The sequence below is a fragment of the Siniperca chuatsi genome, linkage group LG21 (genome assembly GCF_020085105.1).
Source record: "Siniperca chuatsi isolate FFG_IHB_CAS linkage group LG21, ASM2008510v1, whole genome shotgun sequence".
In the NCBI taxonomy this organism is placed as follows: domain Eukaryota; kingdom Metazoa; phylum Chordata; class Actinopteri; order Centrarchiformes; family Sinipercidae; genus Siniperca; species Siniperca chuatsi.
This window is the reverse complement of record NC_058062.1, coordinates 24,360,728-24,374,387: the sequence shown is the minus strand read 5'-3', so window position 1 is coordinate 24,374,387 and position 13,660 is coordinate 24,360,728. Positions and strand designations below refer to the sequence as shown.

The window sequence follows — 13,660 nt, the reverse complement described above, 5'->3', positions numbered from 1 at the left end:
ATTAAATTACCAACAGTGTATAACAGTTTAAACTAGCTCCACCTTGACCAGCTACGTTCAACAGTAACATGCTGCTTACACATGTATCAACAATAACTGGGGCAACTGCGGCATAATGAGTATTTTACTTCTAGTACATTTTGCTAATGATACATATGTACTTTTACTTTAAAGGAGGGGTCTGCGATTCTGCAGAAATCCAACACCATGATACAGAGCGAACAGCGACACAGCAAGTAATGTAACTAATGTTAGCTAGGTGGTGGGTTAGCTTAGCTAGGTTGTGGGTTAGCAACCTGCCCCTACAGTAGCTGCTGCGAAGCTAACAGCCAGAGAGGACGAGACGGTTTCCCAGAGCCAGCACAGCAGCTCCAGACAGCGACGCTCACAACTCTCCTGCTGCTACAGCTAACATCACAACAACAGCACAGCTTGGCTAACTAGAAAGTCAGCTGAATGTCCGTGGGCAAGTCCTTTAACGTCACTGACACACAGATCATGGCTGGAACAGCGCTGTGTGGCTCGGTCCGAGCCTCTCTGTGTGTTTCCTGTTCACAGAGCCGGGGCTGAGTACACACACCTGGGGTTTTCAGTTCTCACACTGAACGGACAGCTAGCGGACCGAGAGGAGATATTCGCTGAATTCGACAAAAAGACGTGTACTGGATTTGAATCACTGACCCCAAAATTTTGAATGCAATTCTAATGGAGTATTATTTGTGGTATTGGTAATTTTACTCAAATAAAGCCAAAGTCTGTCTTTGGGAAACTGCACCCAAGTAACTCTGGAGTGTTTACATGCGACTGCATACTGATTATGGAGGTGAAAGTTTTATACCTGTTCTTTACCATGTGAGAAATCAGATTTCTCTTCATTAGGAACAAGAGTGAGAATGCTTTTAATGTCATAGTTGTGGAAAAAGGAAAAAGTGGTAAAAAGAACCAGACATCATTCACAGCTAACAAAGTGCATTTGAGATTTTGAACACTAAAACACAGTTGGCAGTAATGCATCTGCCTAGTGGAGACAAACTGCGGTTTAATGGAGACATCGTTTTATATAGCTTCACAGGTCAACAGGAAGAGTTCAACGTGGACAGCTTATTGTTTAGAATCTTTTTATTGCACAGACATCATAAATAATTTCAATATGATAAGCAACTATTCAAAATAGATTAACACTTACTGGAATGAAGTCATTTGTTCATGATTGGATTAGTGTTTGGTTCACAGGGAATCAACAGCATATGTGCAAAATGTGTAAAATAAATATGATCATAGACGAACAGTGACAAAGTTATGACAAGTAGCTTATTATTTAGACATATCCGTGTAGTAACAAACAGGGAACGTGAGTTGTGTCATTTCCACCAAATTGGGCAAAACAACAAAAACAAACGAAACTGGCCCAGCTCCAATGTCCACCTTAATGCTACGTTAACGTCATATCGGAGTTATCGTAATTTTCCAGTTACCAACTTGTTCATGTCAACATCCGAGTCGTAATTGCGACTCAGCTGAGTCTGGAAGGACGGACATTGGAACTGGGCCACAAACAGATGATACTATACTGTCAGTGAATGAGGAAACATATTTTCTGTCACCAACATGTTTGTATCACCTCAAAGATCACAGTGGGAAATGTTTTCCTAATACTATTGCATCCCCTCACAGCTATGACATTTTTAAAACTTATAAAACTTTTTGCAAAACTGTTGCATTCTTAATATACATGCAACGCCTAGCGCTTTAAACGTAACCTAAAGTAACCTGTGACCTGTCACATAAGCATAATTATGGATTAGTGAAGCTGAAACAAATCTTTTGAGTCTTTTTCTGAAAGAAGTGAGTAGTGTCATCTAGTAAAACCACGACCAGATACAGATACTGGACAGCTTCTTTAGTACAGGTGGATGTTGTGTAAATGCAGAGATGACTCCGGTGACTTTGTATTGCACTTCAATAAAGGGGACTTACAACAGACAGATAAATAAATAAGTAAACAAGATGGTCAGCACAGGTCGAGATATCCTGACTTCACAAAAAACACTGGATCTTACACATCCCATAATGCAACTCAACAGTGTCTTTTGTTAGACCCTCCTTCCGAGTAAATGCCCACTTCTTTCAAACTCCACCCTTCCAGTTTCTTCTTCTACTTTCTATTAGAAATATGTGGGCTCCCAAACTCAAACTAAGGCCGTTTTCAAACCTGCATTGTTTAGTTCAGACTCACGTTCAGTTTCCCTCTTGGTACGATTGGTTTGCGCAGATCTGAACATAGCAATCCTACCTCAGTGTCGACTGAACAACTGCACCGAGACTGTTTAGAGGAAGTGATCTCAGTCCGGTCACAAATAAATTCTGAAGCAGTTCGTTTGTGGTGGGAACGTGATCTGACCTCGATCTGACCCAACTACAAGGCGTACTGCAAGTTTGAGCTAAACGGCTCCCATATCCAGGTGAGCTTTGCATTCTGGGATGCGAATGAACAGTTGTTGTTAGCAGCTAGCTGGAGAATGAATCGAGGTCTGACCTGGACTAGCAACCAAGTGCGTAGCCTTCTTGATATCTGGGCAGAGAGGACCTTGGTCAGGACCTTCCTCCTGTGTTTACTTTCTTGCTCTCGCCCCAGACGCATCTAACCAATGAGTGGAGAGAACGTTCTCACCTGACTTTCAGTGATGCATTTTGGTTCGCTTTAAGTTATTTTCTGTGAAAAGAAACCAAACCAAGGAGAACACACAAGTTTACCATCTCATCCACTGATTCAGATCAGCGCGAACTAACTATAGGTTTGAAAACACCCCAAGATTACTCATGTGATGTCACTTATTTTCTCAGACTTGACAAAGCTCCCCCAGAGCCACAGAAGATATTATATACTGACTTAGTAGTGCTAACCATGACTACAAAATTGACTTTGACATGTAAAATTGGTGGAATGCCATTTTGAAGCCTGTGAGAAAGAAACTAGGACAATATTGTGAAGGAAAAACACAAGAACTTCCCACTGTGACCTCTTAGTGCTGTTTAGTCTTCCAACCCTTAGTGCACAAATTAGTGTTCCACAGTTCAGAAGATAACTTTGGGATAAGAACCAGATAAAGACTCAGTAAGTACCAAGTAGTAATGTAACAAAAAATCATTATAATAAATCAGCAACAATCACATTCATGCATTCAGAAGTTCAAGTCAGCGCTGTGGAATGCAACACACACACACACACATCAGGGAAATGTCAGTCAGCTGGGCTAACACAACTGGGAAAGGCAAACAGTGATACCTGACAAACAGTGGGGTCTGACTGGCTCCTTCAACTAATCATGCAACACTTGAAACTGAATGACCATATGATAAATATATTTAAAAAAAGAAACACTTTCCCAGGAAGTCCCTTACACTTGTGCGGTTACACTTGGGTCTGACTGGTCTCTGGAACATGGACAGGAGGTGGATTAGAAAGGTCTGTAGTTCCAGAAACTGGAGAAGACAGATATCTGCAGGGATGGGAGGACAGAGGAGCTTAGTTTGATGTATATTTACCAACCAACCGGGCAAAGCTTAAATAAACCTGTGTTAGCCATATGCTGTATTTCAGGCCAACAGAAGCCTTCAAGTAGTCACTTAATCACTAGCTATTTACAGCGGTGTGAAAAAGTGTTTGCCCCCTTCCTGATTTCTTATTTTTTTGCATGTTTGTCACACTTAAATGTTTCAGATCATCAAACAAATTTAAATATTAGTCAAAGATAACACAAGTAAACACAAAATGCAGTTTTTAAATGAAGGTTGTTATTATTAAGGGAAAACAAAATCCAAACCTACATGGCCCTGTGTGAAATAGTGATTGCCCCCTAAACCTAATAACTGGTTGGGCCACCCTTAGCAGCAACAACTGCAATCAAGTGTTTGCGATAACTTACAGTGAGTCTTTTACAGTGCTGTGGAGGAATTTTGGCCATGTATGGATTTTGTTTTCCCTTAATAACAACCTTCATTTAAAAACTGCATTTTGTGTTTACTTGTGTTATCTTTGACTAATATTTAAATTTGTTTGATGATCTGAAACATTTAAGTGTGACAAACATGCAAAAAAATAATAAATCAGGAAGGGGGCAAACACTTTTGCACACCACTGTACATGAGAGACACAAGCTTTGCCAATTACCAGATCCCTTGTGGACATTGGCAGCAGAATTAAAAATCTATGTACTGTGATTAATAAATACCTTGAGGCTGTGTTAATTGATTTTTTTAGCCACTTGGAGCGAGTGGAACAAGCTGTAAACCCAACATCTGACATATTATCACCTTATAATGTTGATAAAGTCATAGAGCAACATTAGTATTTATTTGGAGTCATGTTCGTGTTGCCCTGGTGAATGTAAGTCCAATATTCACTCTTGTTATAGCTGTTTTTGGTCTCCACCAACTCCTGAGAAAAATATGGGGCTAAAACGCTCCATAGAGCTGAGGGGAACTGCAGAGATGGTGATAATTCTCTGTGGGTTCATCACTATGAGTGACACCTTTCATATTACACATAGTCATTGAATCCATTGTTAATGAGGGGTAGGAATCTTTGGGAATATCACAATTTGATTCTTGGTGTCACAATTGGATTCAAAATCGATTCTTTAATGTGTTTTTAAAATATTCAGAGTCATCTTCCAGGAGAACCACCCACCTTGTCCTTGAGCTGCTGACAGAGCTGCAGGGAGATGGTGAAGAATACCAGGGTATCATTAAGCCAAGGCACCACACACTCCACCTTGTGAACGTGGCTCACCTCAAACCGGTTGTTGTTGAGCTCGCTGTGGAGGAAAATGTTCACAGCAAACAGCAAAGAGAGATTAAAGGGACCTTAAAGATACACTTGCTGAAAGTGGTATAGTGCCTAAAAGAGTTCCAGGATTTCCAGACTGATTTCCAAACTGCCCTGGAAAGCCAGTGTAGTATTTCTCAATTTAAGTATTATCAGTAACTATCTGTTGCTTTCCATTTACTATCACTTCTTTTTTAATGCATTCAATGTACAGTGCATCCGGAAAGTATTCACAGCGCTTCACTTTTTCCACATATTATGTTACAGCCTTATTCCAAAATGGGTTAAATTCATTATTTTCCTCAAAATTCTACAAACAATACCCCATAATGACAACGTGAAAGAAGTTTGTTTGAAATCTGAAATTTATTGCAAATAAAAAAATCACATGTGCATAAGTATTCACAGCCTTTGCCATGACACTCAAAATTGAGCTCAGGTGTATCCTGTTTCCACTGATCATCCTTGAGATGTTTCTACAACTTGACTGGAGTCCCCCTGTGGTAAATTCAGCTGATTGGACATGATCTGGAAAGGCACACACCGGTCTATATAAGGTCCCACAGTTAACAGTGGATGTCAGAGCACAAACCACCATCTCTGCAGCACTCCACCAGTCAGGCCTGTATGGTGGAGGGGCCAGACGGAGGCCACTCCTCAGTAAAAGGCACGACAGCCTGCCTGGAGTTTGCCAAAAGGCATCTGAAGGACTCTCAGACCATGAGAAACACAATGCTCTGGTCTGATGAAACAAAGATTTAACTCTTTGGCCTGAATGGCAAGCGTCATGTCTGGAGGACACCGGGCACCGTCATCACCTGGCCAACACCATCCCTACAGTGAAGCATGGTGGTGGCAGCATCATGCGGTGGAGATGTTTTTCAGCGGCAGGAACTGAGAGACCGGTCAGGATCGAGGGAAAGATGAACGCAGCAATGTCACATCCTTGATGAAAACCTGCTCTAGAGCGCTCTGGACCTCAGACTGGGGCGAAGGTTCATCTTCCAACAGGACAACGACCCTAAGCACACTGCCTAGATAACAAAGGAGTGGCTACGGGACTCTGTGAATGTCCTCGACTGGCCCAGCCAGAGCCCAGACCTGAACCCGACTGACCGAAGAATAGGAGAAACTGCCCAAAAACAGGCGTGCCAAGCTTGTAGCATCATACTCAAAGATTTGAGGCTGTAACTGGTGCCAAAGGTGCTTCAACAAAGTATTGAGCAAAGGCTGTGAATACTTATCTACATGTGTTTTTTTTTTTTTATAAATTTGCAAAGATTTCAAACAAACTCCTTTCACATTGTCATTATGGGGTTTTGTTTGTAGAATTTTGAGGTAAATAATGAATTTAATCCATTTTGGAATAAGGCTGTAACATAACAAAATGTGGAAAAAGTGAAGCAATGTGAATACTTTCCAGAGGCACTGTATGTACTATTTACTTTAATCTGTTTATGTATACTGTATGCTACAGAAAGAAGAAAAGAAATGAAGCAGGACTTACAACATTGCTCCAGGGTTATGCAACACTGAGCTTCCAGCTGGCTTGAAATTCTATTAAGATGAGAGACAAAACATGAAATCATCAGTCACATGATGCTGTGTGTAGCTTCATATAGTGTTGCAGAGTCACAAGTTCTAACCTTAGTGGTGTTGGGAGGTAGCACATGAAGCTGGTAGACAGTCAGACACAGTTTGCTTAAGTTGATGTAAAAGTTCACCATCACATCCCCAGGCATGGGAGGAGTGAACATTTTCTGGAGATGGAAGGAGACAAACAGGGTGAACAGAGGAAGAAGGGGAATATGGAATAACAGTACGAGGCTTCATGCCACATAAACTGACATTTTGTCTTTAGGTGTGTGTGATGTAGTTTGTCCACAGAGAGCACTGACGAGTATGATAAAGGTGTTTGACGGAGTTGAGGTCAGGACTCTGTGCAGGCCAGTCAAGTTCTTCCGCACCAAACTGGGAAAACCATTTCTTTACGGAACTGCTTTGTGCACGGGGGCATTGTCATGTTGAAACATGCTACACGCAATTCTGTTTCATTTTTCAGATTTTTTTTCTATTCTTTGCTTTTTGCCTGTGAGTTATAATTTTACATCTCCAGGCCCCTAAAAAGTATCCAAATAAAACAATTTCAATCTTTGGTTTAATTGGCCATTGCGCATTGACAATTTCAGGGGTCACAAGTAGACAAAGCTTCATGTGGGTCAAAAGCCAAAACAGTTGGGAACCAGTGGTCTAAAATAGCATCGTATGATGGAGCATTAAGGTTTTTTTCATTGAAACTACAGGGGTCCAGACCAAACCAGGTAAACAGCCGAAACCAAAGGTACACAAAGTATGAAGACATAGGTTTACACATACTTCTGGCCATACAGTGTGTATATGTATATATACACACACACACACATACACTTTTCAAATAGGCATTTTCTCTGCTTGACTGTGCTCTATCTGCTGTGATGGTTAACTAATCATTTAGTCTAATTGTGTGCTGCGCTTGCTCTTGGTGTCAGCTGACTATAATCTAGTTAGTCTCCTGCTCTGGCCTTTTCAGTTTTATTGAATTTTAACCATCGGTATTAGTAAATTGTGTTGTGTCTCGTAACTGTCAATGAGTCTATTCTTATAATCTTGGTATATACTTCTGTAGCCAGTTGAGCAATCAGCCCTTTAGTTTAACAAGTCACTCCTTGTTTGAAGTGGCAGCCTCATTATACGAAGCCGAAGAGTCGGCCATACGAAGAGTCTCCTCAGCCTTCACCTACCCACCCTCAGGCCCATCTTACATCCAAGACATGGTCCAACCAAACACCCCAGCCCGTCCTCTACGCTCTGCTACTGCCAATCGGCTTGCTACTCCCTCACTACGAGCGGCGCCCAGCTACCGCTCAGCAAAATAACGACTGCTCCACAATGGTGGAACGAGCCCCCCACTGACAGCAGGACAGTAGAAACTCTACACATCTTCCGTCGAAGGCTGAAAACTGTTCAGACTGCACCTTGGCCCATAAAAAAACACAAGTCTTTCTCTCATTGTTTGAAGCAGTCATATTTGATGAAGATGTACTTTGGGAGTTTTTGGGTTGTATCCACATTGTTGAAATTAACTTACTGTAAGTGACTTTGGATGAAAGCATCAGCTAAATAAATGTAATGTCATGTAATGCTTTTGTAAGTTTGTTAATATTAATATTCTTCATCTTCATTATCAGATTTTATCAGAATGAATATGCTGGTCCTCAGTGTGTTAAAGCAGTGTGTGTGTAATGTGTACTGTCTTATGTCCTGTACCATCAGACCACTGGTGGCCAGCTCAGGGAGCGTCATGGAGGCTGGGGTGGTGAGGCGGTTTCGTGCTCGCGTCAGCTGGAGCATCACTGCATCCATGAGCTATGGCAGTAATAGAAAGATGAAGCTAGTATCACAGTAAAAGACTGGGATGTCTTCCATATTCAGCTCTGTACTGATTGGAACAGGACATGGTTGCCATGAGGAAATAGAGCACAGACCTTATTAACCTCAGCCCCGGTCTTGAAGTGGTAGCTCTCATCATGGCTGCTGAGCAGCTGGAGAGCCTGGCTCACATGGTTCCTGGCATCCTGGATCTGATGGATGAACGGAGACATTTTGTATTTAAAGCCAAGATAAGAAAGTATGTCAGACTGTATTAGTTATCAATATACATGGTGAAATGTGCCCAAATTTGGATGAGCATTCCTATGGAAGCCTATTATGAGGCCCTGCAGTGGGTATGAGGCTGTGCCGTTCTCTAGCCCTGCCTTTAAATCCTGCTCTCACCTTAGCAAAGAGCAGATACTCAGCTGCTTAGGCAGGCCTTCTATCTACATTGTCTCTGCTTAGGCTAAGCTATGATGGCTGGCCCAACTGGACCCAGCTAACAACATGTTAAGCTAACTAGCATGTTGCTATCCCTGGACAACAACCTCACCTTAACAAAGCATACACTCGTGTCTGCAACCTCACAGGCAACAATACGCTAGCAAACATTTTATTTGGAGATTTCCCCAAAGTGGCGAACACAGGGTTGTTTCAAACTTGAATGCCCATCCCAAATGTCCGCAGTGACGTGAAAAGGCAGCTGATATCATTAATCTGACAGATAATTTCATTCATAAAATTATTCTTTTTTTGAAAACAATTATTTAAATAGTATCAAGTTAATATTTAAGTTAGCAAGATAATTCCATAACATTTCTAATACTTCAGAGTGTACACCTGCAGAGGTTACTGAGCTTCTTGTAAATGAACTTCCACACAGTGAGTGCTTGGATATGTGGGATGAGAGGGAACGTTCATCTTTGGAATCTAAAAATGAGGGAATTTTTTTTTTATAAAAAGGTACAGACTGTGATCCAATATATTAAATGTCAAATGTAATGATTAAATTGCATCATAGCCTATTTACAGCTATGTATACTGTGTTTGCCATACCTGTCGGCTGAGATGTTTGACCTGATGGCTTATCTGCTCTGTGGGTTTCAACAAACTCTGCTCAGAGGATGTCAGAACACTAACTGGCCTATAATCAGCTGTGTAATGAAATACAAATATATAGACCAAACTGCTGCTATTATTTTAAAGTCAAAATGTCCATTGTAGTGGACAAAAAGTGGAAAAAACCCCTTATAAGAGGAAAAAAAGCTACAGCTTTGTTTCCATGGTTCTGGTAGCGTTACACACTGACATACTGTACCTGCTGCAGTTTCCACTGCTTGTCCTCTCTGAACTGAAAGTGCAGCACTTGGCTGCTCTTTGCAACCTTCAGGTTTATGTCCTGTTAAGAAAAGCAAATCATTAACAAGGGGCACATCAGCTTAAATCAATGTTTTGTTTTCACATAAGGGGAATGCAGCCTCAGTGAGAACTAGACAAACTCACAGCCTGAGTCAGAGCCTCTCCCTGCAGAGTCAGCACCCCCTTCACTTGATCCATGCTGCCAAACAACACATCCCATTATTATTTCAACATCAGCAGAGGAACAACAGGAACGACAAATTATGGCAAGGGAAGGCTTTACAGTGTGCGAGGGAGGGCACCTCATTCTGTGTCTCAGCATATTTCAATCCATCTATCACCCATCTAGCCACTTCCTCCACAGGAAGACATTGTTATGTAACAGACACGGCTTACTTATTTCACTCAGGACGAGCTAATCATTGTATGGCATTCACTATGGCCATAGTAACTGAACACCATAAAGAGAGGGGTATTACGTTGAGCTGCCGAGGATGAAGTTTTCCTGTTTGAGCTGACTCTCGAGGCCGGGTGTCGGCATGGAGAAACGTCTCGATGCCTCCTGTTGATGGCAGAGCAAACTTACAATCAGAATCCACTCTTAATCTCAGTGTTGTGAAGTCACGGCCAGAGTTCACACTGTAGATGCATCATTGCAGGTGTGGGTTAACAATTCCACAGACTGAATGTTTCTACTAATTCTGTGTCTGGTCTATAATCACTATAATAAATAGTGTTCGACGCCCACTGAAAATCCATTACAGCTAGGACTGGGTGATAATGCAATATCATTTATCCACTTTCACTGGTATCATATGGTGATGATCAGATCATTTTCTTTTATCATTTTACAAATTTCTGCTGACCAAATGAATGATTTTGACCAAACTGTAAATAAAAACTATTTTACATGTGTGAGGCGCTTGGTCTCATCAAAGTGCATCACAGTGGGACACAGTTCACTGTACTGAACGGCACTCTTTGATTATTCCTTATCAGTTAAGTTGGGGTTCAAAATCAATGCAGCAGAGGCCGAGATATCCTGACTTGTAGTCCCTAGTGTGGGTAATGCTAAGAGAAAAAATGGATCCTACATTTCCCATAATGCAACTTGATAGCGTCTGGACGTTAGACCCTGCCTGCCTGGTAAACACTCACGTCTTTCAAACTCAATGTGAAGTCTCCAAGCCCAGGCAGGGCTCCTCCAGACTTCCAGACGAGCCTCTACAAGTGTTCTCGCAGGTTGAGTAGGACTCACCATCACAAGTAAACGCACCTTCGTGTGTAAAACTGGTGGAATGGCCCTTTGACGTTGTGATACTGACTTCAAGCACATCCCTCAGGCCTAAACGCAGCTGTATACATGAAAGCTTAAGTTTTACCTTGAGGACATCCTGGAGCTGCTTAAGGACAGCGTGCACTTCTTCTTTAAGCAGCCAGTTGAATTCCTCCTCCTACCAAAAAGAAGAAATAACGATTCAACTCCAACATGATCGTCGAAAACAAACTGGAAAATGGGCTGGGCCAAAAAGCGACATCCAAACCACCATGTCAGTGGACGTCTCTACACAGGTGACTCTCACAAGTCTTTGCCTCAGGCGAAAGAAGACTCCTCTGTCTCCAGCAAAGGAGACATAGAGGCAGTTGAGGACTAAAAGTACCTGGGAGTCCACCTGGACCACAGAGTGGACTAAGCTTGGAACACTGAGACCCTGTACGAGAAGACTCAGAGCTGACTGTACTTTCTGAGGGGGTTCTAGTTGTTCAACATCTGCAGTAGCATGCTGCAGATGTTCTTTCATGCAGGAAGGCTTCCCGATGAGCTTGTCCTGGGGGTGGAACTGGATTCTGTGGTGGAGGTGTCAGAGAGAATGGAGCGTCATGGACAGCAGCTCTCATTTCCTACGCGTTGTGTGATGCAACCCTTAATACAGTCCATGCATTTTCCATTCTAAAATATACATGCAGCTTTTTCCTAGCTTGCACTTTCAGTCATTTGTTCTTTGCGCCTCACTTTATTCTACAGGTGTATACAGCCAGGGGCCGGTTTACAGGTGCTCCTAGCAAAAAGTCAGGCAGTATAACACAACAGCCCTGCAGTAAATAAAGATTCAGCTGAGGTGCTGACGGGGGTAGACTAAATATAATGCAATCATTTGTTAACATATGAATCAAACTTTACAGACTTAAACATGTAGAAGAGGACTCATTTCCCTGCTGGTCAGTGACCCTAGACCTGCATCAGAACTATTCCCAAGGAGGACCAAGGAACGCAGACTCACAGGGCTTTCCCTCCTCCGTCAGACCCAAAGTGTCCAACATTCCATAAGGAAGACACGAAGGAATGAAAACTGAGTATTTCACGGTTAGATATTTCACCTGTATTTAACCCTATGATTATTTACTTCATTATGTCTTAAATATTCCTTTCATTGAGCACTTTGGGTCTCCACTGGTCAACAGCAGGGACATTTAAAAGGGGGAACATCAGAAGACACTTGGAAGTGTCTTTTCCCAGGTTATTTCCTATAAACCAGGCCTGCTTTTGATCACTAATAACCATTTCCCGATTCATATATCATGGTTTCAGGTGGCCATTTATTACAGAGCAACAATATATCCTTGGCTCGGCATTTTCATCACAGTGCATTAATGGCAGTGAACAGCATGTTTGCTTTTCGTACTGCTGAATGTACACTATCGCTTCGTGTGATTTGCAGCAAATGGGCTAAAACATGCAAATATGGGCCGTTTAGGGGGAAGCAGCGCAGGAAATACGGAGCATAGCTCACTTTCCCTGAGCCGCTGACCGAGAAACGGAGCTCACAGCCCGGGTTCCATGAGGATGTTCACGGTCACGACTTGCTTAGTTTATCAAGTGGCCCGACACAAACAGGCCCAGCGGCGGCGGCAGCGGCGCGGCGACGGCGGCAGCGGCGCGGCGGCAGCGCGGCGGCGCGAGCCCTGGCTAACGGGACCGGCGCACCTGCGCCGCAGCGCGAGGGCTAACAGCAGCTACGTCACTTACGTCCAGCTACACTCTGTCAGAATATCAATTACGAATGTCAACGCGCTATATTAACCGACGGGCCGATCGGTAAAGCAGCTAGCGTACAGCCAAACAGCCCTGCGCGTCCCCGCCTGCCCGCAGAACAGCGTACCAACACAGCTCTCTCCACTTGACTGGCAGCGGACATCTTGGGCAGCTCAGACAGAGACCTCTGCGGGTTGAGCATTTTGTGCAGCAAACAGAAGCGAAGCCTCGAATACCACCTTGAAGCCTGAAGCAGTGCCCTCTCCTTGGAGTGAAGCTGCCTCGCTGCCTCGCTGCGTACGCGTTTATCAGAGATCTGTGGCCTTCAAGTGCTGTCGGAAATAACGCGAGCACCCACTTGTACGACCCCATTCAGCGGCAAGTACAAATGACAAAATGACCATTTGGACCTCGAGACGATCTGTATTTTCAGCTACATATTAAGCATTCGCTCTGCTGCACACGCAGTTCTCCTCTTCTTTCTCCCACTGGGGCACAAAGCAGGCGCGTGCTGCTGTCTTAAAAGAACATCAATGCATTTTGTTATTAATTCCGACCAAACCACTATGAGGGTATGTACAGGGCTTTACGAGAACCCCTGAATGCAGCATTAGGCTGGTCACACGTTCACTATTAACGTGGACCCGCCTACTAGTCCTTATATGGGCATATAACTTCCGCCCAGAGTCGCGCAAACAGACGGTGCGGAAGGCTGAGACACTTGATTTCCACCTTCAGCATTTGGGAGTTTGCTCCTGCACAACAAATCCGTCACACGCGCACTGCCATGCCTGTACAAACACATGCATCCCTAGTGGTTATTACGCTTTATAACATATTCAAGAAAGTCTGCAATCTGTTAGCCCTCTTTTCTAAACATCCTAACTACTGTGTGAAGCTTCCACTATGAAGTTTTACAGAATTATGGAACCTTATTTCCACCCTGGGAATAAGCCACGGTGGGACCGAGAAAGCACGACTGTATTTCCCACTAAAAGACACCTGAGTAAGACTTCTCTGGAGGTGAA

General features: G+C 43.1%; 1 protein-coding gene across 2 annotated transcripts; it reads right to left on the bottom strand.

Annotated features, from left to right (window-relative positions):
- Window positions 1-1,101: 1,101 nt before the first annotated feature.
- Window positions 1,102-12,991, bottom strand: rogdi (rogdi atypical leucine zipper). Of its 2 annotated transcripts, none has more exons than XM_044182707.1 (11): window positions 12,872-12,991; window positions 10,981-11,052; window positions 10,078-10,160; window positions 9,743-9,797; window positions 9,558-9,638; window positions 8,353-8,448; window positions 8,135-8,233; window positions 6,475-6,588; window positions 6,336-6,385; window positions 4,691-4,817; window positions 1,102-3,500 (listed from the first exon to the last, which is right to left on the bottom strand). In XM_044182707.1, exons 3-11 carry the CDS (start codon window positions 10,137-10,139, stop codon window positions 3,459-3,461), a joined length of 726 nt encoding a protein of 241 aa, XP_044038642.1. In that variant the 5' UTR covers window positions 10,140-10,160; window positions 10,981-11,052; window positions 12,872-12,991; the 3' UTR covers window positions 1,102-3,458. The 2 variants fall into 2 exon arrangements, with proteins under 2 accessions (XP_044038642.1, XP_044038641.1); XM_044182706.1 differs by having other exon boundaries at window positions 12,760-12,970.
- Between the last annotated feature and the right edge of the window lie 669 nt (window positions 12,992-13,660).